Genomic DNA, 24,657 nt, shown 5'->3' with positions numbered 1-24,657 from the left:
TTCAGTCACAAAAAGTAGTCCCAAACGCCGTGTTTTCGTGTAGTGGAATATAGGTAAATAAATTTAAAAAAAAAACTTGTGATAGTTTACAGGTGGGACGAATATTTGGACGAGACAATGAAAAGTTTTTTGACAGAAAAAAAAAAAAGCGAAAGATAGACGTAAGTTACTATATAGCTAATTTCAAAAAAAAAAAGTTACAATATTGTGTTTAAGTCTTCAGTTTAATAATAATAAAAAATGTTTAAACTCGATCGTAACGTAAACTGTATCTTAAAATTTGCAAAAGCCAATGAAAAAAATACAATTCCTTTTATATTGTCAAAAAAAAAAAAAAATACAGTTCCTTTTACGTGAGAAAACTTAGAGAACCCGATATTTTTGACATATGTCACGTCCTCTTTGCATGTATATATATATACACTAAGTAGTTACTTATCATAAACTTTTAAACCAATCGACCGACATTAACGTGAACTAAAGTTCCAAATTTGTATTACTTTTTTACGCCGATCTGATTTTCTTGTACTTTAATGTTCTTTATTGATTTATCTATCACCAAATTCACCTCTTCCCCCACCCACTTTGCGTGTAAAAGCCTTTTCTTAGGGAGAAATGCTGAAAAATGCATTGTTTTGTTTTGTTTAGTTTATTGTTTTTGTTTCCAAATTTAGTCTCTAATCTTCTGCCTATTTGAATTTTTAATATGAAAGAGTCGTAATAGATTTGAGATGTCAAAGCATCACTCAAAATCTAGGCTATTGGTTAACTATAAGTCTTCGCCACGAGTAATTCAACGCTCCATGTAATTGCTTATTACCAAACATTTTCTAATCCCATTTTTCTAAACTGATTGACCAAACGACCTTGTTTGATGACCAAAAAAACTTCTTTATACGGCGAGCATCGATTATAATATACGATTTTCAGATTCAGTGAAGAAGATTAATCTTATTAGACACTGTAGAAAATACCTTAATTATATATGTTTATGGGCAATAGTCATAAATACCACTAAAATATGTTTTTATTTCAAAAATACCATAAATTAGTTTTTTCCCAAAAATACCACTAAAATGTAATTTTTTCCAAAAATACCACATAATTGAACTAAAATTCTAATAATAAAAATTAATTCCTAAATTTTAAATACTAAACTCTATCTCTAAAAACTATACCCTAAAACTAAATGTGTCAACCCAAACATAAAAAAAAAATTCTACATCATTAAAAATCAATTTTTTGTGTTTGTGGTAATTTTGGAAAAAATACTTTTGTGATATTTTTAGAAAAAAAAACTAAAATGTGATATTTTTGGAAAAAAAAAACTTTTTAGTGGTATTTAAAGGAATTTCTCTATGTTTATTCAAAAACAAAAAAAAAATAATAAGAAAAGAAAAAAACTAAAACCTTATCATTATATTATACAAGTCCGTTGCGCTCTGTTTTCCTAGTTGCAATATTGTTCCTATCTTGTTGTTATTCTTATATAGTTGAGCAGCGAGACATGGCAATAGTATAAGATATGAAGATTAATTCAGGTCAGTATATATTTTACAGTCACTTGTTCATTATTCCCTCAACACCCGTTCATTTTATCCCCTAAAACTAGCGGTTAATGAATCAGATGATCTCTAAAATAAATCAGTTGAGCTTGTTTCAATTTTACATTAAACAAGTTTGATAATCGAATTTTTCGATCTTTTCTTATCGCTAATTTTTCAATGTAATGGTATCAATAAATGTAATTAACTCCAAAGCTAGAAATGGTGATACGTGTGTTTCTTTCGGCTAGCACAACAACCTTTTGTTTCCAATTTTATTACGTACCTTCAAGTAAATTTGTTCATGATATGAGCTATTTTTTTTGCATTATCACATTGGCTATTCCATGAAAATAGCTTAGATGCATGTTGAGGTCTTTTGCTTGGTGTAAGATTGGTTATTGCTAAGAAATCCATTCTTATACAGTACCACATTCATACATTTTGTAAATAAAAACGAAGTAATATAAGGTTTGTCTCAAATTGTAATTATATATCTTTAATTGATTATTTTCAGCTTTGATTTTGGTTTCTATACGAGGTTTACAACACAAACTTCAATCATTATTTTGTAACAAATACACAGTTTTTTTTTTTTTGGGTGTGTTTGATAACCGCAAAGTTCGGTTCATGATTGGCCTCATAATCTTCGCGGGCCCAAACTCAACATTTAGACAACTTTCTTTCGAAATACCCCTCCTCCTCCAAGTGAACTCGATCCAACACATTCATATCAGGGTGACAGGGTAGCTTGTTCTCTTTTAGAGAATTCCACTGGACCAAGAACAAGTAAATTTGAAGTTACTAGTTACTTAAGCAGCCTATATATGACTTCCTGTTAACTATATTGGTCGTGCAAAGTCATTCTCACCATTGTAGACCTCCATTTTATCATCAAAAAGCTCACCTTAAACCCCATAAAATGTAGACACGAGATCATGTGGTCATGCAACATAGCTCTCACACAAATAATGCTTTCTCATTCCATAACGATTTTTTTCTTAACCCTATGTAAAAAGAGAGGGAGAGAGACCATGTTATGGTATAGAGAACACAAACACACAAAAATCACATTTGGAATGCGCCAAACAAACGCTTTTAATCAATCTTATAAAAATCCTCGTTTCTTACAAAACTTGAAACCAAAGCTCATTCTCCTATTTATCTAACACAACACCCTGTGTATATCTAAAAGAGTATACCACACACACTCACCTTCAAAGCTTTCTGTATTTGCTTGAAGGTTTGCAAAACTCACAAACTTTATCCCACGAGTGCTAACTTTTTTTGCGGCTAGCCCTCGTCATTTTATAACCCCACAAACGATCTCTAACCTAGATCTTTGTGAATCCTAACTAAAAGGAAATATTCCTTAGCCCTAAGAAAATATATTCCCTTATCTCTTCTGATCAAATATACTCTCAATATCTTCGAGTATATCCTTATCTCTTCTTCCTTCCTTCTCACGCATCTTGTCATCGTACCCACAATATTTCTCCACAACAGCACGCCATGCCACGTCAGCATATCAGTCCTCGTGACACTTCTCAGCTACCTGCCATCTTCAGAGCTTTGTTGCACTTTCAATCTCCCCCTTTTTGACTGAACTTGACAAATAAGCATCCATCACATTTAACCTGTCAAAACATAAACAACCAGCAACAATCCAACAAACAGATACAACTGTACCAACAATGCATCTCAGCTCTCAAAAGCACCAGAAGGTTAAACGATCAACGAGTAAGCATTACGACCAGTCAAAAGTATCAGAAAAAACAGAACAAGTCTAAAAAAAAACAGAAAACAAAAACACAAGTCTGAAAAACAAAAACAGCCGGGAGCAGAACAACAAAACATAACAGCTCCCCCACAGCTCAAACTCCCCCTCAAGCATCTGAATCAGACTCATCTCTCCCTGCTTGTTTGGCACAGATTAGTCAAAAATATCAATAGACAAAAGAAAGTATATTCAGAGATGTGACAACTTACCATCGTCCAAGGCATCTTGCAGAATTTGAATGGCCAACCGGATGGCTTTGCGCTCTGCAGATGCTCCAGCTCTAAGATGAGACTTCGTAGGACGTGAAGCAGTCTTCTTGCCCTTGGTCTTCTTCGTGCCTTCCGGCTTAAGACATGGAACAGGTCGCTGAGCTTCCAAGAGCTGATAGGAGAGACTGGGAAACGGTAGACGAAATCCTGACTGAGCTTGCAATCCCAACTGTATGATCTGATCATAGACCATCCTCCCAAAGTCAAAAGGAATCTGATGCATGATCATGTAGATCACCATCGCTCTGTTCGTGGAGATATAACCGGTGTTGACCGTGGAAGACCAGTTGCTGCAGCAAATTTTATGCAGATCCTTGATGACTGGATTCTTAATGGTTGTAGCCACCAACTGCTTGCAGGATTTGACTTTTCCATCTGACAGGAACAGTGCTAGATCCTCCTCCAAAATGGCAGCCGTCTGCTGTCTCTGCTCACGAACATCAACGAATTGGAACCAAACAGAGCATTGATACGTCTAGGCGAGAACTCATACACACAATCCCAAACAAGAACATCAACCGACTCCCCCTCGACCTTAACCGTGGGAAGATTGGCCCAGAATTCATAGACAACCTCTGAATCAAAGGTTAACACTTGCGTGACAGTTTTCAGCAACCCAGCCCTAACAATCAACTCCCTAGTTTGATCATCAACCCCTAGAGAGAAACAGACCTCTGGAGCAAGGTTCCTTGAAGCGAAGAAACCATACCTGCATGAGGCCTCAAACGACTCGAATCGCTTGGGATCAAAATCCCTTGAACTCGCTCCTCGAGAGGTTGCCGCAGCCTTCTCTTTCACAGTGTGAGGACGTTTGGACTCCCTGTTATCAGGCTCAGCAGATGTTTGTCGCTTACGCAGCCGGGATGAGATTCCCTAATTCGACAGAGTAGGTACAGGAACATCACCGGTCAGATCAATCACCGGAAAGCGAGATCTTGTCCTTCTTGGTAGAGAAGACGAAGAGTCGCATGTGTCGTGATCTGCTTCTACAGAGATCAGCCTGGGAGAAGGATTCTCAGGCACCGGAGGTGCTGTAGTTGATTCATCGCGGGGTTCGTAGATGACCATCGTCGTTGTAGGATCAATCGGAACATAGGGAGACTACGGAGGTAGGGCTGACGGAGGGGTGTGAAGCTCCTCATCTGAGCTAGAATCATAGTGGAAACCGTTCATGGTGATCACGAGTTAGAGAGCAAAATCAGAGGAGACAAAAAAAAAATTAGAGTTTAATCGACAAAGATCTGAAATCGCAAAGATGAGAGAAACTCAGAACCCTACCTGCTCCTTTTATACACCCTCATGAAACTTATTGGGCTGTTAAGCCTCGACCCATCAACCAACTCAACCCTGAAAACACTCAATGAATCTGTTATGGTACATCGAATACTTTTCCCTTTTTTAATCTCAAGTGCATTAATCACAGGATCCTAATAAATTAGATTCTCCACTCCTGTAAGGAAAACTGTATTTGTTCATGACTCAAATCATCAGATACACACATCCACTAACGATGATCATGAAGGCACCCAGATCGAGAAATAACACATGTGAACAAAATCAAGAATTTTTTTTTTGTTTCCTTTTTTAAAAAAAAAAATTAAAACAAAACCGAAATACAGAACGTAGTACTAACCATACCTTTGTTGTGTCAACCACTTGTTCAGAAAATTTTCCAGGAGCTATCACAACCTCTTGAATTGTTGAAAATCAGAGACTTGATGCAAATGATTAGTCTTTCACACTGCCATGCCTTTAGTCTGCAATCTAACCCAACATGTTAAGGTAGCTGGAGATTCTCTATTTGAAGAGCACACACACATATATATATGTATATATATATATATATATATATATGTCTCAGCCTTCTGTTAGCTGTTTCACCGACATGTATAACAGTGACATCATGAGAGATTCGTCACCAAATCAGAGTTTTCCTCTTGAGGATGTATGTATGTGTCTCTTCACAGCTCTTTGACCTCCTTAAACATGACAACATTTGACAGGATGGATAGACCGGCATGACAGGCAGCTATTTCCCACGGTTGCTTTCAGAGTGCTGGTCTTCTATATATTCTAGGATTTCCATGATCTGTCCTAGCACATGTTCCTGTCTCTGATCAACACATCTTAGGTAAAACAAGTTAGAACTCACAAACACCAATGGACTTCCTCAGATTTACAAATCTGTTGAAGTCTAGAGGCTTGGTAAACAAATCAGCTAACGGCAAATCAGTGCTCACATGGTCAATCTCGATCAGTTTTGCCTCCACTAGTTCACGAACAAAGTGGTGTCTAATATCTATATGTTTGGTTCGTGAATGCTGAACAGGATTCTTTGAAATATTTATTGCACTCAAATTATCATAATGAATTAAAAGAGTATCAAGCATACCTTAATCAGAGGCCATTTGTCGCATCTAAAGGAGTTGTGTGCAACAGCTTTCTAGCGCAATGTACTCAACTTCAGAAGTTGATAGAGAGATACTGTTTTGTTTCTTGCTGTGCCATGATATCAGATTGTTGCCTATGAAGAAGCAACATCCACTTGTGCTGCGACGATCATCCACAGAACCTGTCCAATCAGCATCACAATATCCACTCAGACAGGTGTTGGTATCCATGGTATAGTAGATACCAAAAGTCCAATGTCCCTCTGATGTACTTGATGATCTTCTTTACAGCCAGCAAATGCGACATCTTGGGCTTGGCTTGATAGCGTGCACAGATCCCTACTGACAGACATATATCAGGCCGACTGGCAGTCAAATACAATAGACTTCCAATCATTCCTCTGTATAGTCTCTCATCTACATCCTCCCCTTCTTCGTCCTTGGAGAGTTTGTCATTTGCGCTTATTGGAATCTTTGCTTCTTTACTCTTATCCAAGCCAAAACGTTGTACAAGCTCCCTAGCATAAGTACTTTGAGATACAAAGATCCCATCAGCTGATTGTTCAACTTGCAATCCCAAAAAGTACCTTAGCTCTCCTACCCTACTCATCTCAAACTCTTGAGACATGCTTTCCACAAACTGTTTTACGAGAGGCTGACAAGTGGAACCAAAGACAATGTCATCCACATAGATTTGTACGAACATCAGATCATTGTTGCTGTTGTGAACAAACAACGTTTTGTCAACACTCCCTCGATTATATCCTTGATCCATCAGAAACGTAGTCAATCTCTCATACCATGCTCGTGGTGCCTGCTTTAGACCATACAAGGTTTTCTTCAATCGATAAACATGCTCAGGATGCTGCGAGTTCTCAAAACCCTTTGGTTGCTCAACATAAACCTCCTCTTGCAATATTCCATTTAGGAAGGCACTTTTAACATCCATCTGATGCAAAGTGAACTTCAGAGCACATGCCATACCGAGCATAAACCTGATTGACTCTAATCTTGCCACCGGAGCAAAAGTTTCATCAAAATCAATTCCCTCAATTTGAGAATAACCTTGAGCTACCAACCTTGCTTTGTTCCTTACAATGCAGCCACTAGCATCACTCTTATTCTTGAATATCCACTTTGTTCCAACGATGTTGTCATCAGCAGGACGCTGAGTGAGCTCCCAAACATCACTTTGTTCAAATTGTTCCAACTCATCTTGCATAGCAGCGACCCAGAACTCATCCCGAAGCGCCTTCTTGTGATTCTTGGGCTCAATAGAAGAAACAAAACATGCAAATTGCACTACATCAGAATCCTGAGAGACAGACTCCGGAACGACAGCCTTTTGTTTCTTCCCAGCCAACTGAGCAAAATCAATCTGCTTCCCTCTGGTAACTCTACCCCCCTGAATCGCAACTATAACATCCGTAGAGGAGTGATTCCTATGAACCTGGGAAGTCTCAGGATCTGAACCAAGTGGTGATACAGGCCTGTCAGAGACAACAGGACTGACAGCTTCTGGCACAGACTTCTCAGCATTAGTTACCAGGTCCGTGTCGGAGACAATAGGCACCAGTGGCACTCGTATGAATGAGGTGTCGTTAAACACTACATTGACAGTCTCCTGAACAGATCTCAAACGTTTGTTGTAGACACAAAAGGTAGTGTTATGTCCAGAATAATCTAGAAAGATACCTTCATCACTTTTAGAGTCAAACTTACCCAACTGCTCCTTATCATTCAGAATATAAAAAAGGCATCCAAACACATGGAAATAGTGCACAGTTGGAGACTTCCCTTTCCAAACCTCATAGGGAGTCTTGCTGGTCCCTGGGCGAACATGCACACGATTGATGATGTAACAGGCTGTGTTCACAACTTCATCCCAGAACCGATGAGGCACCTGATTTCCATGTAGCAGCAGCGTTCTGTTCTTACGTTCAACAACACCATTCTATTATGGCGTTCTTGATGCAGAGTACTGATGAGTAATGCCTTGATGCCCACATAATTGCTTAAACTTGTCGTTTTGAAACTCACCACCATGATCGTTTTGAATGGTTTCGATAGAGCACTTCTCACTTTTAATCTGCAAGGCACGAATATGAAAACACTCAAGAGTATCAGATTTATCACGAAGAAACCTTACCCAGGTATAGCGAGTGTACTCATCCACCATCACAAAGATGAATCGTCGACCAGAGATACTCTAAACTTGTATAGGCTCCATCAGATCCATGTGAACCAACTGTAAAGCATGACTTGTGCGAATGTCTGTCAGAGACCCATGAGATGCTTTGATATGCTTTTCCTTGTTGCATGGACCACATACAAAGTGTGGGTCACTCTTCAGCTTTGGCATTCCACGTACAATTTCTTGGTTTGCCAATTTCAACGTTGTGCGAACATTCAAATGGCCAAGTTTCTGATGCCAGAGCTCTGTGTCTAACTCTGTAGTGGCATTAAAACATTGCATTTCTGATTTCCACATATAACAATTATTCCCAGATCGTCTACTTCTGAGTTTGACAGACCCTTATTGATCAACGGCTTTGCAATCCTTCTTGGTGTAAGTAACATCTAACCCTTCATCACACAATTGGCTGACACTGATCAGATTGGCCTTCAATCCATCTACCAGGAACACATCGTTCAGATGGGGTTGAGTGTCACCACTAGTTGCACCCTTCCCTCGGATTGTGCCCTTTCCTCCATCTCCGAATGTGACTCTTCCACCAGCAACATCTTCTATATGAGACAAATTGTCGAGAGCACTTGTCATATATCTGGAGCATCCGCTGTCAAAATACCACTTGGCCTGATCAACCACAGTTCTATCTGCTGTGTATACAACATGACAGTAGAGATCATCTTTTCTGACATACCCTTGACTGACTCTTCTAACAGTTGGGTAGAAGCTACCATTCTTCACTAGATTTGTCAGACGATTCTGGAACTTGAAGCATTGGGCCTTGTAGTGATTTAGATGGCCACAATACCAGCATCCTCTTCTCCTGCTGAGACCAACAGGTCGCTGAGCAGACGGGTGATAGCTCTGTGAAGCATAAGGCTGTCTCCCCGGCATCTCACGCTGTATAATCATTCCCCTGGGATGCAGGTTTACCTTAGGGAAATGATTATGTTGTCCGTTTGATGCAACAGGTTGTGCTTTGAGTTTTGGCTCATAGTTCTGTCCTTTAACAAAATGTGTGGACTTATCAGAGCTGATTACCTTATAGCCCAGACCCCACTTTGCAGTGCTTGATTGTCCAGTACTGAGCAAGATGTCCAGATCTTTAGTTCCTTTACTCAACATCCTAATATTCTTCAGTTGTTCTTCCAATTGCTTCTCAAGACATAGTGACTTTGCTTTTTCTTCACTCAGTTACTTAGACAGCATTGCAATGTTCATCTGAAGCGTATCTCTCTCGGCAGACAGCTCACTGTTATCTTGAGTCTTTTGCACAATAGTCTGAATAAGAAGCCCTATCTGATCTTCCATCGACAAGTCAGCCTCCTCCCCATCTGAGTCCGACTCAATTTTCTCATCAATGTATTCTTTCAACAACAGAGCTTCTTCATCTCCTTCATCTTCCTCGATGACTCCCAGCAGAGCCACAAAGTTGTTCATAATTTCACCTTTGTTATCTTCTTCATCCGAATCACTCTCACTCCATGTGATGTAGGACTTCTAATTATTTCCTTGGGAGGGGCAATCAGTCTTGGTATGACCAAAACCCTTGCATCCATAGCATTGCAGGGAGTGCTTTCGTTTGTTGTTTGTACACTCAGCCTTGTAATGCCCATATCCTTCATTTTCTCTTTCTTCCTTCATCAGAATTCAGAGACACATCAATTGCAGACCTGTGCGGTTGAAAATTTTCAGGTAAACTTCTAAGGAATTTCTTGACCAGCTTCTTGTCCTTGTATCGTTTACCCAAAACAACAGACTCTTGAGCAATACAAATCAACCGGCTACTATAATCCGCCACATATTTGGTTTCAGTCATTTGCAGATTCTCAAAGTCAGACGCAAGATTGTCCAACCTTGTGCGCCTAACTATACAAGTTCCTTCAAAAGTGACGACCAGAATGTCCCACACCACTTTAGCTGACACACAACCTTGAACTTGGCTGAAGATATCTCTCGGCAGAGATTTGAAGATGACCGACAACGCCTGGGAATTGTGTTTGGCCTCAGCCTTTTCTTCAGTTGTCCACTTCTTTCTGTGTTTTTGCACCAATTCACCATCTTCATTCATCTCAGTTGGATGAGACCAGCCGTCCTCCACTGCAAACCAAGCTTCCATGTCAATGCTCGAGATGACCTGCTGGATCGAGACTTTCCAGTAACCGAAGCATTCCGGATCCAGTTTCAATGGCCCTTGTAACGTAACAACCTCCAGTGATTTCTTCATACCCTAGTCGCAAGATCTCACCTGTCGAAAAAGATATCAGACTTTTTATCAGGTGTCCGTTCTGATACCAATTGTTATGGTATAGAGAACATAAACACACAAAAATCACACTTGGAACGCGCCAAGCAAACACTTTTAATCAAAATTATAAAAACCTTCGTTTCTTACAAGACTTGAAACAAAAGCTCACTCTCCTATCTATCTAACACAACACCCTGTGTAGATCTAAAAGAGTATACCACACACACTCACCTTCAAAGCTTTTTGTACTTGCTTGAAGGTTTACAAAACTCACAAACTTTATCCCACGAGTGCTAACTCTTTTTGCGGCTAGCCTTCGTCTTTTTATAACCCCACAAACTATCTCTAACTTAGATCTTTGTGAATCCTAACTAAAAAGAAATATTCCTTATCCCTAAGAAAATATCTTCCCTTATCTCTTCTTATCAAATATACTCTCAATATCTTCGAGTATATCTTGATCTCTTCTTCCTTCCTTCTCACGCATCTTGTCATCGTACCCACAATATTTCTCCACGTCAGCACGCCATGCCACGTCAGTATATCAGTCCTCTGAGACACTTCTCAGCTACCTGCCATCTTCAGAGCTCTGTTGCACTTTCAGACCAATCTATCTAGTTGGTATAATTAATGCTTTAACCTCGCTTTTTTCTCTGTTCTACTCCATTTCATATTTGTTACGTCAAACATGATGGACAATATAATTTATCGGATGTAGAATCATGTTCTTCCCCCGATTTCATATACCATTATTAGCATTGCTTTTTGTCATATTTCAAAACTTGTTTTTGGCACAACATAAATCTTAATACTTGAAACAATCCAACCGTTTTTTTTTTCCTATTTTTTTTATATCCTAAAATCTATTGATCTAATAATACTCACTAGCAACCTAAACTTAAACAATAACAACAATGGATAACAAAGAAATCAATCCAATAAATCAATAACAAATAATGAATAACATGAACCAAATCTAGTAACAATCCAAACATAACAAAGTCAAGAACTAGCAACCCTACAATCGTTCTAGACATCTAAGTTTCACTCTAGCATCCTATCAAAGACACAGAGCAAACAACTAGCCTCTAGAACATCCTCCTCTTCATAGCCTTGATTTCACGATCAAATTTTGCCTTTACCTACGCCACAATACAAAAGAGAGGCGTAAGTATTACCAGAATACTTAGTGAGGCAATTCTTCCATCTACTTGGCTATACACACAAGCAATAATATCTCTTATGCCACAATCAACAAACAATAAGACAAACCATGCAATACACAAAGCAACCGCGACATAAACAACTGTTGAAGAAAGGTGTCGACCGACACCAAGGGGTGTTGATCGATACTGACCATCTGGTGTCGACTGACACCATAACTGGTGTCGACCGACACCATAACTGGTGTCGACCGACACCATGCTCGACATCCCCGAAACCCTAACAGTGTCAACCGACTCATCCACATGGTGTCGACCGACACTCGCCAAAGTCCTCGTGTCGTCGTCGCATTGGTGTCGACCAACACCCTCATGGTGTCGACCGACACTAATGCTGAACATCGATTTCCTTCAAACAAAATCTCCAAATCTCTACTCCAAGCTTCTCCTATCCATCCCACATAATCCCAGGAACAAATCTAAGCCTCAGGAGTCATGAAAAACACACAGAACTCACAAGAAAACAACAACACATCACACCAATCACAGAATCAGAGATCTCAGCTTAGATAAGCCATGGTCATGCACTCACGTTTGCTAAAACAATGAGATCTATACCCAAACGACGAAACTAGCACCACAACAACCTTCTCATCACGTTCCTAGCCTTGGATCCACACTCTCTAGAAAGAAACTCACCCCACAGAGACAAAGAACCCACGGAAACCTCAAGAACTCTCACAGAGACTTTGTTATCTCTTCTTTCTTTCTGAGATGTGAAAAAGCGGCTAAAAGAAGTGGAAGACGTTGAGTTTTCCTTTTAATACTCGATTCTAGGGCTCTCCTAAACCAACCACTCAAACTGGATGATTAAAATCGAACCGATTAACCCATCCTCATACGGTGTCGATCGACACCACAAGTTGTGTTGATCGACACCCCTACCAAAAATCCAATTTTTGGTTCGCGGGTGTTACAATACTTCAACGTTTCCGGGCAACAGGCAACAAACAAGAAGAACAAAAGCCATTGTGTATGTTATAAGTGAGTGATTACATACTTTTTATAACCTAAGTTGATACAAGAAGTGCAGAGTTTTGATTTTAGTGATTATTTTGTATCATCTTCATGTGATGCATCTGGAAACAAAAGATTACTACCAACAAAACCGCCTTGAGTCTCAATTTTACAGAGATATATATGAACAACACGAAGTATATATATTTTATTGAGAGTGTAGTTGTTACTGGGTGTTAGAATTGTCTGTATGACACAAGAGCTAGTACTAAAGAGTGGATGAAGAGAGAAACATACATGAACTGAAGAGAAATATTAAGTCACAATCTTGAAGAGATGATGTGGCATTGGTGTCTTATAAGAGATGTCTAGTAAGGAACAAAAGTGTCACGTGGGCTTTGAGATCATTAGAGAAGCCATGTAGGCCTTGTTTCAGAGAGAAGCCCAAACTTGAGGAGGTTAGGGCTCTTGCTCTTGAGGAGCATATAAATAAAACGCACTCGTGATCGAAAGAGGTTACGCGTCTAGGGTTTATCGAGAAAGACACACATGTGTGACGTTGCCCCATCAAAAAGATAGAGAGATTTTTTGATGGTTTTGTTGTGAAGCTATAGAGAGAGAGTTGTTAACGAGGTTTGGTTAACAACCTACATCCCTGGGACCTAGTCCAGAAATCATCCACTAGAAAAGGCCCCAACCTACAATTGCTATATGGCATCTACCACGCTTTCATTGTAATTCTAGAAAAGAGTGGTAGATACCATATAGCAATTGTAGGTTACAGCCTTTTCTAGTGGATGATTTCTGGATTAGATCCCGAGAATGTAAGTTGTTAACCGAACCTCGTTAACAACTCTCTCTCTATCATTTTATATTACTTTATGCACTTGCAAACTCGTTACAGACCCTCATCATACAAATCGATAGATCTAGCACACATATATTTTTACAGTTATCACACTAGGCACATATTATATAGTTGTTAGGTTATGTCATTGAGTTATAAGATATTGAACTGGCAAGATTTATTTCTCAAGATCCATGATTCATGATTTTATCTGTTACGTACTATGTGTAGCTTGTTTTCTTAGTTTGTATAGCTAGTACATTTTCTACAAATGATGGCAAAATTGAACTGAAAAGATATAAGAAATTATACAAATAGGACGCAAGTGTTTGTCCAGGTATAAGGGCAGGCCCGACCAGCCTACAAGGCACCACATGCTTTAGGCCACATATTATATGCTAACAATTTGGGCTACTTAACAAAAAGTTCTCTTAACTGAAATTGTTATGTAATATGAGGATGGATCCTTAGGCGTGTGGGTTCAAACTTCAAACCTATGAATGGACATCCTACTTTTTTACAAAAATATGAATAATGTAATTATAAAAGTGATATGATTAGTGATTTGATTGATGATCATGTAGTGCAAGTTTTCAATAACTTAAATTGTTTTATTACCATTCTTTTTTATTTTCCGTCTTGATATTAATATGAATAAGCTTTCCTTCAGATTCCTCTTCCTTGTAACTTGGTTTGGTTTGGTTCATTAAGCTATGTTGTAATGTGTTGCAATCTTTTGTTGTTAGTAGGTGTATCTCATTTAGGAGGCACCTTGTTGTAAAAGGTTCCAACCCTCTTGGCTTATAAATGAAAGTATGTGTTTAAGAAAAAAGAAAAAAAAAATTGTCCAAAAAGAAAAAGAAAGAAAGAATATGATTAATATGTAGATTAGATGTAGATTACAAACAGATTATACTTTTTTTTTTTGTGCAAAACAAACAGATTATACTATTTAATAAAGTTTGGTGTAGATTAGTTCTTACAAAATTGAAAAATGTTATTATAAAAGTCATATGATTGGCGATTTGATGATTCACGTAGTCTGAGTTTTCTATTACTTGATTGTTTTATTACCATGACCTGTAAAGTGTCCCTCTTTTTTTTCTCCGTCTTGATGCTTATCTTAATCATATCATCTTTGTCATCTACGACAAAGTTTAGTATTGAAAAGAATGAAAATAATATTAAAAATTTATATAAATATCCTGCAGTAGTTGGACAGCATGTTAATTGACGTGATTCCACCATCGCATTTCATTAAAAGGTGATGATCTTAGTTATATTTAAAATCAGTGATGTATTTAATCTTTTTGAGGAGATAATGATTGAATTAGGGCTGCGCATTCGGATAACCCGTTCAGGTTCGGGTATTACCCATTCGAGTTTCGATAAACGGGTTTAGAAAAATAGAACTCAATGGGTCTTTTTAGATATATGGGTTCAGTTCGGTTTAGGTACTATCGGGTTCGGGTCGGTTTGGGTTACAAATTTTAGAATCCGATTAGTACCCGAACTACCGGGTTCCCGAAAAAATATAATTAAACTTAAATAAATTTAGTTAAATTTTGACTTACATAACAAAATATTTTAGATATTTCGATTATTTTTGATATTTAGGTATAAAACTAAATGAAATATTCAAAATTATAATCATAATTTTGGGGTAATTGCATTATATTAATGATAAATATGTTTATATGTTTATATGTTCGGTTTTAATAGGTACCCAAACGGGTACCGGGTATTATCCGACCCTAACCCGAACCCACGGGTATTAGAAAATAGAACCCAATAAGGTTTTATAGACAAACCCGTACCCAACCCAAACCCGGTTTTTCGGGTCGGGTTCCGGGTTGGGTATTCGGGTACGGTTTTTATGCCCAGGCCTAGATTGAATATCATTTAATTTTTGATTGCATTATACCCCTTTATAAATATAAATTTAAGCAAATACATGTATCATAAATGAATATAATTTACTATAGATTTCAAATATTGTTTTGTAGGAAAGTAATTTTTTTCATAAAAACATCAACTTAACTTTTGTTTTTTTGGTAAACTAACGGTTTTACGCTTTCCACAGACATCACCAACAAGGGAAGCGAAATTTTGATTTACAAAACCAGTAAATTAAACAGAAAATATAGTTCATCAAAATAACTCTTTACTCTATTTTTTTCCAAAAACCTTAGTTTTGGAGTCTATAAACCTCCCGAATGAAATATTTCTTGGAATTCTCCTCAATAGTTCATACGAGAAATCTAAATAGATCTTTTGTAATCGTAGAATGAATCTATAAGAATAACTAAGATGTAAAAGCATACATGTGAGAAATTAACTAACTTAGTTATAAATTATATGTTTTGGTGTAATGCACACCCATCAATACCTAATTTTTAAGCTAATTTTTTTCCAAATGGTCTTCACGTAAAATAGTAAATTTTGGTGAGAGTGAGAATAAGATGTAATAAATATGTAATTTCACATTATTTTATGTTTTTTTAAAAAAACTCATTTATATATATGTTAATCTCAATAATTAATCAAAACATTCTCAATTTGATAACTTCGAACTGAACCTATTAAAAGTTTCACAATTTGCACACATACTATCATCAATATATATATATATATATATATATAATTTCAAATTTGAAATCTAACAGTTAAAGAAATGTTGCCACTGATTTTCATAAACTTAAATAAAACACAAGTTTTATATCGTATATCATTATTGTATATTGTTACTTTTGATCAATTTGATAAAATTTTAATATATAAATTAGTTTAAGATAATAATTCATAAAACCTAATAAATTTTTAGTTTAAAATTTAATATATCTTAGTCACAATATTTTTACTAATTATTATTGAATATATTTTAAAATAATTAAATATATTTTAGTATATATTTGTTATAGAATATTGTACAATATATTTTATTACATTCATTTTATCCACACATTGCGTGAATTTTTTCCTATTACATAATGTAGTCAACGATTATTACTTCCACTGAACTTTTGAAGTTTTAATATAGTATGTTTGCTCACATTGATGGAATAAATTTGCTCCATTGTGAATAATCGGAGTAGAATAACAATCAAACTTAAGGTAGTCTATGCGAGAAAAAAACTCAAGCATGATGTACTTATATGTAGAATATGTAAAGCAAGAGGTGTATATGTATCATCATTAGCTTATTTGATTTTGCAAGAAAAAATTCTCATATCTTTAAAGCCGCGCCTCCATAGTTCCTAGATATCATTTGAATAATATTTTAAGACATAAATTGATTAATATGAGCAAATAACTTAATCTTATCTAAAGCAGCAGAGGTTCAGAGTGAGATTGAGAGCTAATTGGGATAAAACAATAGAACCAGTGTTGATATTACACAACTTGTGAACTTCTTCACTGGTTATTTTAGATTGACAAACTACTTGATATTACTATGTTGAAATTGAGCATCATCGTCCTTGGTGGATATTATATTTAAAATTATTTTATGTCTTTTATAATTATCTTACTTCATTTAGTTTTAATGCTTTTTGCCATTAATTTGTAATTTTCTGTTTTCATTATTTTATTGAACTTTAATATAAATTTTTTATCTTAATTAATTTGATAATTATTTAGAAACTTTGTCTATATTATTATTTCATATTATATTAATTATAGTTAAATAATCTACAGTTTATTAAATATAATAAGATAGTTAAAAAAAATACTGATGATATATTTATCTTTTAGTAGTCGAACAACAATATATATATGTTTTTAATCAAAACAAAAATATAATGATTACTTTTTTTAGTGTTGTGTGGACAGTATCTATATTATTATTTTTGAAGTACATTTTGTGTTATGCCCTTGAAGTTTTGGTTATTTAATTTGTTTTATTTACAACATTAACCCCTAACTATTTTTCTAAAATAACAATTCCTGGCAATTCATTTAATGGAACTAATAAAATTGACCTTATTTGATAAGTTTATTGCCATACAAAGCTTGACAAAATCTATACATGTCGTTTGTTCCAAAAACAACTCTACGCATTCAATTTTTAATCCCATAAAATTTTCAAAATCTATTTTAATAGATCTGTAGAGACTATAGGATATCTTCATTTTAAATGACACAACTGAATCTATATATACATTTTTGAATTATATTTTGGGCTTTACTCTTAAAATTATCCATATTTGCATAGTTAATCCTTACAATTTTGTCAAAATAGTAATAACTAAATTATTCTTAAAATCGCGAAAAAAATTTATTTCTAACATCTATATTATTATTTTTGAAGTACATTTTGTGTTATGCCCTTGAATTTTTGGTTATTTAATTTATTTTATTTACAACATTAAACCCTAACTATTTTCCTAAAATAACAATTCCTCGAAACTCATTTAATGGAACTATATTAATCAAACAAATTTATTTACACTTATTGCCATAATAAGCTTGACACCATCTATACAGTAGAACCTCTATAAATTAATACTCGGTAAAATAATAACCTCTATAAATTAATAAATTTCTCTGGTCCCAAGTTGGGACTAGTGTAATTTTGGACATTATTTGATAAAATAATAAATTAATAACTTTTTTTAAAATTCCATGTAAAAATATGGTCCAATCAATATCATAAATTAATAATCAAATAAACTAGTATATATATATATATACATATCTAAGAATATTTAGTGAAATATGAATATATTGTTGTTTGTTTGTTCTTGAATTTGCATTCTTGTTGGAGAGCATCTCTAATCTTTCTAACTGCATCAAAAACTTCTGGTGTTGTCTTCACAAATCGCATCCAAAAATTGTAGAGAGTTCTTGACGCGATAATTGCTTCCTTATGTGTAACTGGTTCTAAAGGTATCGTCATATCTTCTTCAATTTCATCATCACCTTGAAAAATAGTAGCAACAATTTCTTCTAAACTCTGAATTTCTGATAAAAAATCCTCTTCATAAATTAATATTTTATTAATTTATCGATAAATTAATAATTATTAATAATTATTAATTTATCGATAAATTAAAACCTCTATAAATTAATAAAATTTCATGGTCCCAGTCTTATTAATTTATAGAGGTTCTACTGTACTTTCTGATGTTTCCAAACATAACTCTACGCATTAAATTTTTAATCCCATAAAAATCTCCAAACATATTTTAATAGATCTTTAGAGACTGTATGATCTCTTAAATTTAAATGACACAACCGAGTTTGAGTAACAAATGATTACAATCGCAATAATTATTATAACGTTAATAAAGTTCATAAAAACTAGAACCCAACTTTTAGAAACTCAATAATCGGGTATATTTAACTTTAGCATCAAGAAAAATATTTAATATATTATATACCGTGTTAAGAAACTGAATATTATTCTGCGATAATGTTATCAACTCAAATAAGAAAACACTAAAATCTCTCTTTTATTGCTACGGATCGTAAACTCCTTGCTCATCAAGCATTTTCCATTTATAAATATCAACTTCACAAACGAAACACAACACACAACCAAAACCACTAATATGACGGTTTTGAAATACGGGTTAAACCACTAATATGACGGTTTGTTGTTATATAGCGGGACATGTTATTAACATGACGATTTGAATTAACATTAGTATAAATATAAAATATTATTAATTCGGTTTTGAAACACGAGTTAAATCTTCATTTAATTATTTGGTCAATACCACTAATATAAGAATATTAGACATATTAAATCAGGGTAATTTAACTTTGTAAAACAATTAAATCATTGATAAAATTGTGACTTAATCCGACAATAGCTTATAAATTACAGATTTATGTATTTATTTCCCCTATTATTGTTCTAATAATTGACAATCCAAACAAAATTATTATTAATTAAACAAAACAAACTAAATATAAAAAACAAAAGAATTAAAATGTTATTATTTTTTAAAAAAATGCCCCACGGTGTACCACGGGTTAAAATCTAGTTATACTATATTTAACAAAACACTAAAACTAAAATATTATACCGTCGCTTTTGTCGTCCACATTGGAGTTCCTATAACGGTTTGGAAGCAGTTAGTGCTATTAGAGTGTCTCAAAATACAAGGTCTTGTAATGCCAACACATGGGCTAAAAGACATTATAATGGGCTTGTTGGCACTACAAGGTCTTGTGTTTTGAGACATTATAATAAGTGCTTCCACAGAAGAGGCAGAGTTTTTTACCACTATATTTTTTGGAATGGTTGTTTAAAAATCTTGGGTTGGCTCTAGATTTGGGTCAGAGAGGATGGCCGACGGTCTTCAATATTGCGGTATAGTGGGACTCAAAATGGCGGTGTGCCAATGTGTTCGGGGAACAAGGCAAATGCTGGGATAGAGTTCGTTTCCTAAAAGACATGGCTGCAGAGGTTTTGAGAACTCATAGTTTGGTGAGCGGGAGTTTTCAAGCGGGGGTGAGGATTGAGAAGATGATTACTTGGAGAAATCCAACAGAGGGATGAGTTAAACTCTCTACGGATGGAGAATCGTGGGGAAACATGGAGCTGGCCACGGCTGGGGAGTTATTTGGGATAGAGATGGTCGTTGGTTGGAAGGGTTTGCACTTAATATCGGTATTTGCTCAATTCTTTTGGTGGAATTGTGGAGGAGAGTATTATGACTTTTTTTATTGTTTGGGTTTAAGGATTTAGGACGGTGGAGTTAAAGAAGATTCGGAATTTGTTGTGGAGTTTCTAAAAACACAGAGTAGCAATGGTCATCCGTTGGCTTTTCTGATACGTTTATGTCATTACTCTTTCTCAAATAATTGGTTAATCTGAAATTCTCACATATATATGGAGACTAATTATTTAGGAGATGGATTGTCGAACTATCCATTCTCTTAGCAGTTAGGTTTTCATGCTTTTGATTCATATCCAGATATAATCCATTTGGTTATGTGGGAGAATGCTAATGGGACAGAGTTATGTTCGTTTATAGTTTTCAGTTTATTATAATGAATTTAGGAGAGACATTTGTCTTCTTTCTTCTACCAAAAATAAAAATAAAATAAAATCAAACATTTGTTTACTCGTTCTGGACCATGTTCATTTCGTCTTGCACCGGCCTTTATTTACATCTTTCATGAGATAGTCATGTTTTAAACTTTTAATTCATTTCGTCTTGCACCGGCCTTTATTTACATCTTTCATGAGATAGTCATGTTTTAAACTTTTAATTCATTTCGTCTTGCACCGGCCTTTATTTACATCTTTCATGAGATAGTCATGTTTTAAACTTTTAATGTATGAACAACGAAACAAAATTATATAAGCAACAAACACACACAAAAAAAAAAAAAAAAAAAAACAGAGAAAATACGAAAAGAAAAAAGAATCTAGTTTTTTGACTCCGATCGATCCTCATTTACACTGAGTTTAATGTGATTTTTTTAACTTATTATGTCAGAGGTGAGAGGTGTAAAGATAATTACGATAAAAAAAAAAGCCTTATAATAAGTAACCAAAACATAGAAAATTAAAAAGGAGATACCTTTAGATATTTAAATATATTACCATATCTTACTCTTTTCATCTTTTTTGGGATTTATCGGGTTTTCTTTATATTTTCCATCTTTTGTCTTTGCTCTTTTTGATCTTTCTTGGGGTGTATGATGAACAATCTCAGTGATCTTGAATCAGATTACTCACAGTATGTTGAAGTTGATCCTACTGGAAGATATGGAAGAGTAAATTTCTTCTTTCTCTCAACTAATGTTTTTTTTTGTTTTTAATATCTTTTTGCTTTCTTGAATTTGTGTTGTGTGTGTGTGTGTTCTTGTTGTTGCAGTACAATGAAGTTCTGGGTAAAGGTTCTTCAAAGACAGTGTAAGAATCCAGATTCTCCCTTTAGGTTTCCTACTTTTTTTTTTTTTTCTTTCTGTGATCAAACCTTCTCTGGAACTTTGGTGTTATATGCTTACCATGTTCTTATTTTTGTTCTCAGTTTTTTTTTCTCAATAAAGCTTGATTATTTTCCATTTCCTAATCTATGAAAATTTAGAGATTCTTCTTTGCATATTTGGTTTTTTTGTTTGTTTTTGTTTTTTTTAACTTTTAATAGTGGTCGATTGATGATTCAGTTTTAAAAAGTTTTATCAGTTCGAAGGAACCTTTTCTTTTCTCCCCACTTGGTAGACTAATAAATACAATTGGTAATCACGATGAGTAATCGAAGACTGAGTTTAGTGATTCTGAAATAGACAAAACTATTGTTTTTGGTTCCTTGATTTGGATTTGCAGTTACAGAGGATTTGATGAGTATGAAGGTATAGAAGTAGCATGGAACCAAGTAAAGCTCTACGATTTCTTGCAGAGTCCTCAAGAACTGGAGAGGCTTTACTGTGAGATCCATCTCCTCAAAACATTGAAACACAAAAGTATTATGAAGTTCTACGCTTCTTGGGTCGATACCGATAATCGGAACATCAACTTTGTCACTGAAATGTTCACTTCTGGCACCTTGAGACAGTAAGCTTCTCTCTCTATCTTATATCCTAAGTTATATTCACATGATTATTAAATCATATGCATGTTAACATTAAATATGCTAATGTAGATATAGGCTAAAACACAAGAGAGTGAACATAAGAGCGGTGAAGAATTGGTGTAGACAAATCTTAAGAGGATTAAACTATCTTCATACACATGACCCTCCTGTGATTCATAGAGATCTCAAGTGTGACAACATTTTCATTAATGGGAACCAAGGAGAAGTCAAGATTGGCGATCTTGGTCTTGCTGCTTGTTTACAACACTCTCACGCTGCTCATTGTGTTGGTATGCAATCTGTTCAGTGCTTTTGTTTTGCTAATTAAGTCCATATATTGGATTATGATTGCTGAAAGTATTTTGCAATCTTTTCTTTAGGGACACCAGAGTTCATGGCTCCTGAAGTTTATAAAGAAGAATACAACCAATTAGTTGACATATACTCGTTCGGGATGTGTGTTCTGGAAATGGTAACATTTGACTACCCGTATAGCGAGTGTTCTCACCCTGCTCAGATTTACAAAAGAGTTATATCGGTTAGTATATCTGTATTCTATACGATGTTACCGGGATTATAAACTCTTATACTGAGTCATTATAAGTTTGTTAAATTATCTTTCTCAGGGCAAGAAACCAGCCGGATTAGACAAGGTGAAGGATCCAGAGGTTAAAGGCTTTATAGAGAAGTGTTTGGCCACAGTGTCCCTTAGGCTCTCTGCTCGTGAACTACTCGACGACCAATTTCTCTGTATTGATGAAAGTGAATTGGATATGAGATCCGTAGAGAGCGAAAAGGGTCAGATAGAAGAAGTTAGACATTCTTATCATATAGCTGACAATTACTTCAATGATCGAGCCAACATCAACTCTTTTGATCATCCTCACTACTCAAACGGTTCCTACAGCAACGATAATGAAAACCAATGGGATTACAATGGAGATGAGTCTGTGGAGTCACACGCATTAATAGAGTTTCATATTGATGATACTGAAGAAGATGAGGAAGATGATAAAAGCTTTGGTAATGTTGACATAAGCATTAAAGGGAAGATAAGAGACAATGGTGATGGACTATTCCTGCGACTCAGAACCGTCGACAAGGAAGGTTTTGTAACACTCTATAACATTCTAATCTTTACAGTTCCTATGTCAGAAGAAAGACATAATATTTTCAGTTCTAGACTAAACAAGATTGCAAATGTCCCACTATTTTCCTTACATTATGGTCATTGTTGCAGGGCGTGTCAGAAATATATACTTCCCGTTTGACATTGAGGCCGACACAGCAATAAGCGTTGCAAGAGAGATGGTTGAAGAGTTGGAGATGGACGACCGTGATGTCATAAAGATAGCAAATATGATCGATGGAGAGATTGCTTCTCTTGTTCCCAATTGGAGCATCTTCTGCAGCTGCGACTCCAACCGTTCCTCCGTGGGTTCAATCATGGATTTCAACGAGATGCCGTGTGGCAGAAAAGGGTGCCAAGAGAAGCATGGACGTTTTGAGGAAATCACGTTTGAGATAAAAGTAAACCACTCAGACGAAGAAGAGGATTTTTCTTGAGAGGCAAGTAACGTGATACGCTAACTGTGGAAGATCCATATAGTCTGTGATGAGCTATCCGATGAAACTGTGGAAGGCTCAAAGATTAGCAGATGAAAAATCTAGAAGGAGATGTTGAACGAGAGAGAGGAAGGTTTAGTCCCAAGATGTATTAAAAGAACTATTTCACTTTAATTTATATTGGCGCATTTAATACATTTCTCTCCATATTGTATAAAAAGAATTTACAGTTAAGTTAACACTGAAAACAAATTTACAATAATTCTTAGAGAACCAATATTTACAGCAGTATTTTAATCCTTGAACAACAAGAAAAGCTAACAATTAAAGAGGCAAAAGAGCTATAATAAATTGAGACAGAATCTGATTCTATACAATATTTCACGGATGAAACAATATTATATTAAATAGATTGTTAAATTGTTAGAATATCTTAAGGTTTTTTTTTTTTTTAATAACTAATAAGTTTTGGATCTAGGCCCATACATTTTCCCAATCCGCTTCCAAGTGCCACTCAAACAATAATCTGACTCGAGTCAAGCCATTCCAATTTATCGTCATTGAACTTTTTGAAGTTTGATCATCTTATTGGTGGTGTCGAGACAGAAATCACTCTTCAAACCAAACACATCATCATATCATTGAAGTGATCATTCCCAAAACAGCTATCATCATCCATAATGTTACTTAAATTATATATATGGATGATGTGAACTGCTTTGAGAATCCAAATAATAAAGTTATTAAGATTATTATTTTTAATTACAAAATGAGAGCAACCCATTCTTATTATATAATGAAAGCTACAAAATGGGAAAACCCTAAACCCCAAAATGGGAAGAATCTTAATTTAAATCATCACATATTTCTTATTAAAAGTTTTCATTATGTACTAATAGTTTAAACATGTGTCATAGTTAACTAAATTTTTTCTATTGTTTATTTCAATTTCATGTTTGAGTTAGAATTATGTAAGATTAATATTTAATTCTTTTTCACTAATATTTTAAATTTAAGTTTGTTGTAGTATTTTTAAATTGGTTCATTAAGTTTTCGTTTATATATTTGAATTATCAAAAAGTCATATATGAGTGTGCTTATAGTTTAT

At 35.2% G+C, this 24,657-nt stretch overlaps 2 protein-coding genes across 2 annotated transcripts; one reads left to right on the top strand and one right to left on the bottom strand.

Moving 5' to 3' along the window:
* Positions 9,796 to 10,401, bottom strand: LOC104738257. Its single transcript, XM_010458460.1, has one exon. The coding sequence runs from the start codon at positions 10,399 to 10,401 to the stop codon at positions 9,796 to 9,798; it is 606 nt and encodes a 201-aa protein (XP_010456762.1).
* On the top strand, positions 21,026 to 23,811 carry LOC104736805 (probable serine/threonine-protein kinase WNK9). The gene is made up of 7 exons (XM_010456864.1): positions 21,026 to 21,183; positions 21,285 to 21,322; positions 21,737 to 21,964; positions 22,053 to 22,273; positions 22,364 to 22,521; positions 22,610 to 23,090; positions 23,224 to 23,811. The coding sequence occupies exons 1-7, from the start codon at positions 21,106 to 21,108 to the stop codon at positions 23,547 to 23,549; spliced, it is 1,530 nt and encodes a 509-aa protein (XP_010455166.1). The 5' UTR covers positions 21,026 to 21,105; the 3' UTR covers positions 23,550 to 23,811.

This window comes from Camelina sativa, chromosome 13 (assembly GCF_000633955.1).
Source record: "Camelina sativa cultivar DH55 chromosome 13, Cs, whole genome shotgun sequence".
Taxonomy (NCBI): Eukaryota; Viridiplantae; Streptophyta; class Magnoliopsida; order Brassicales; family Brassicaceae; genus Camelina; species Camelina sativa.
This window is presented reverse-complemented; position numbering and strand designations above follow the sequence as displayed.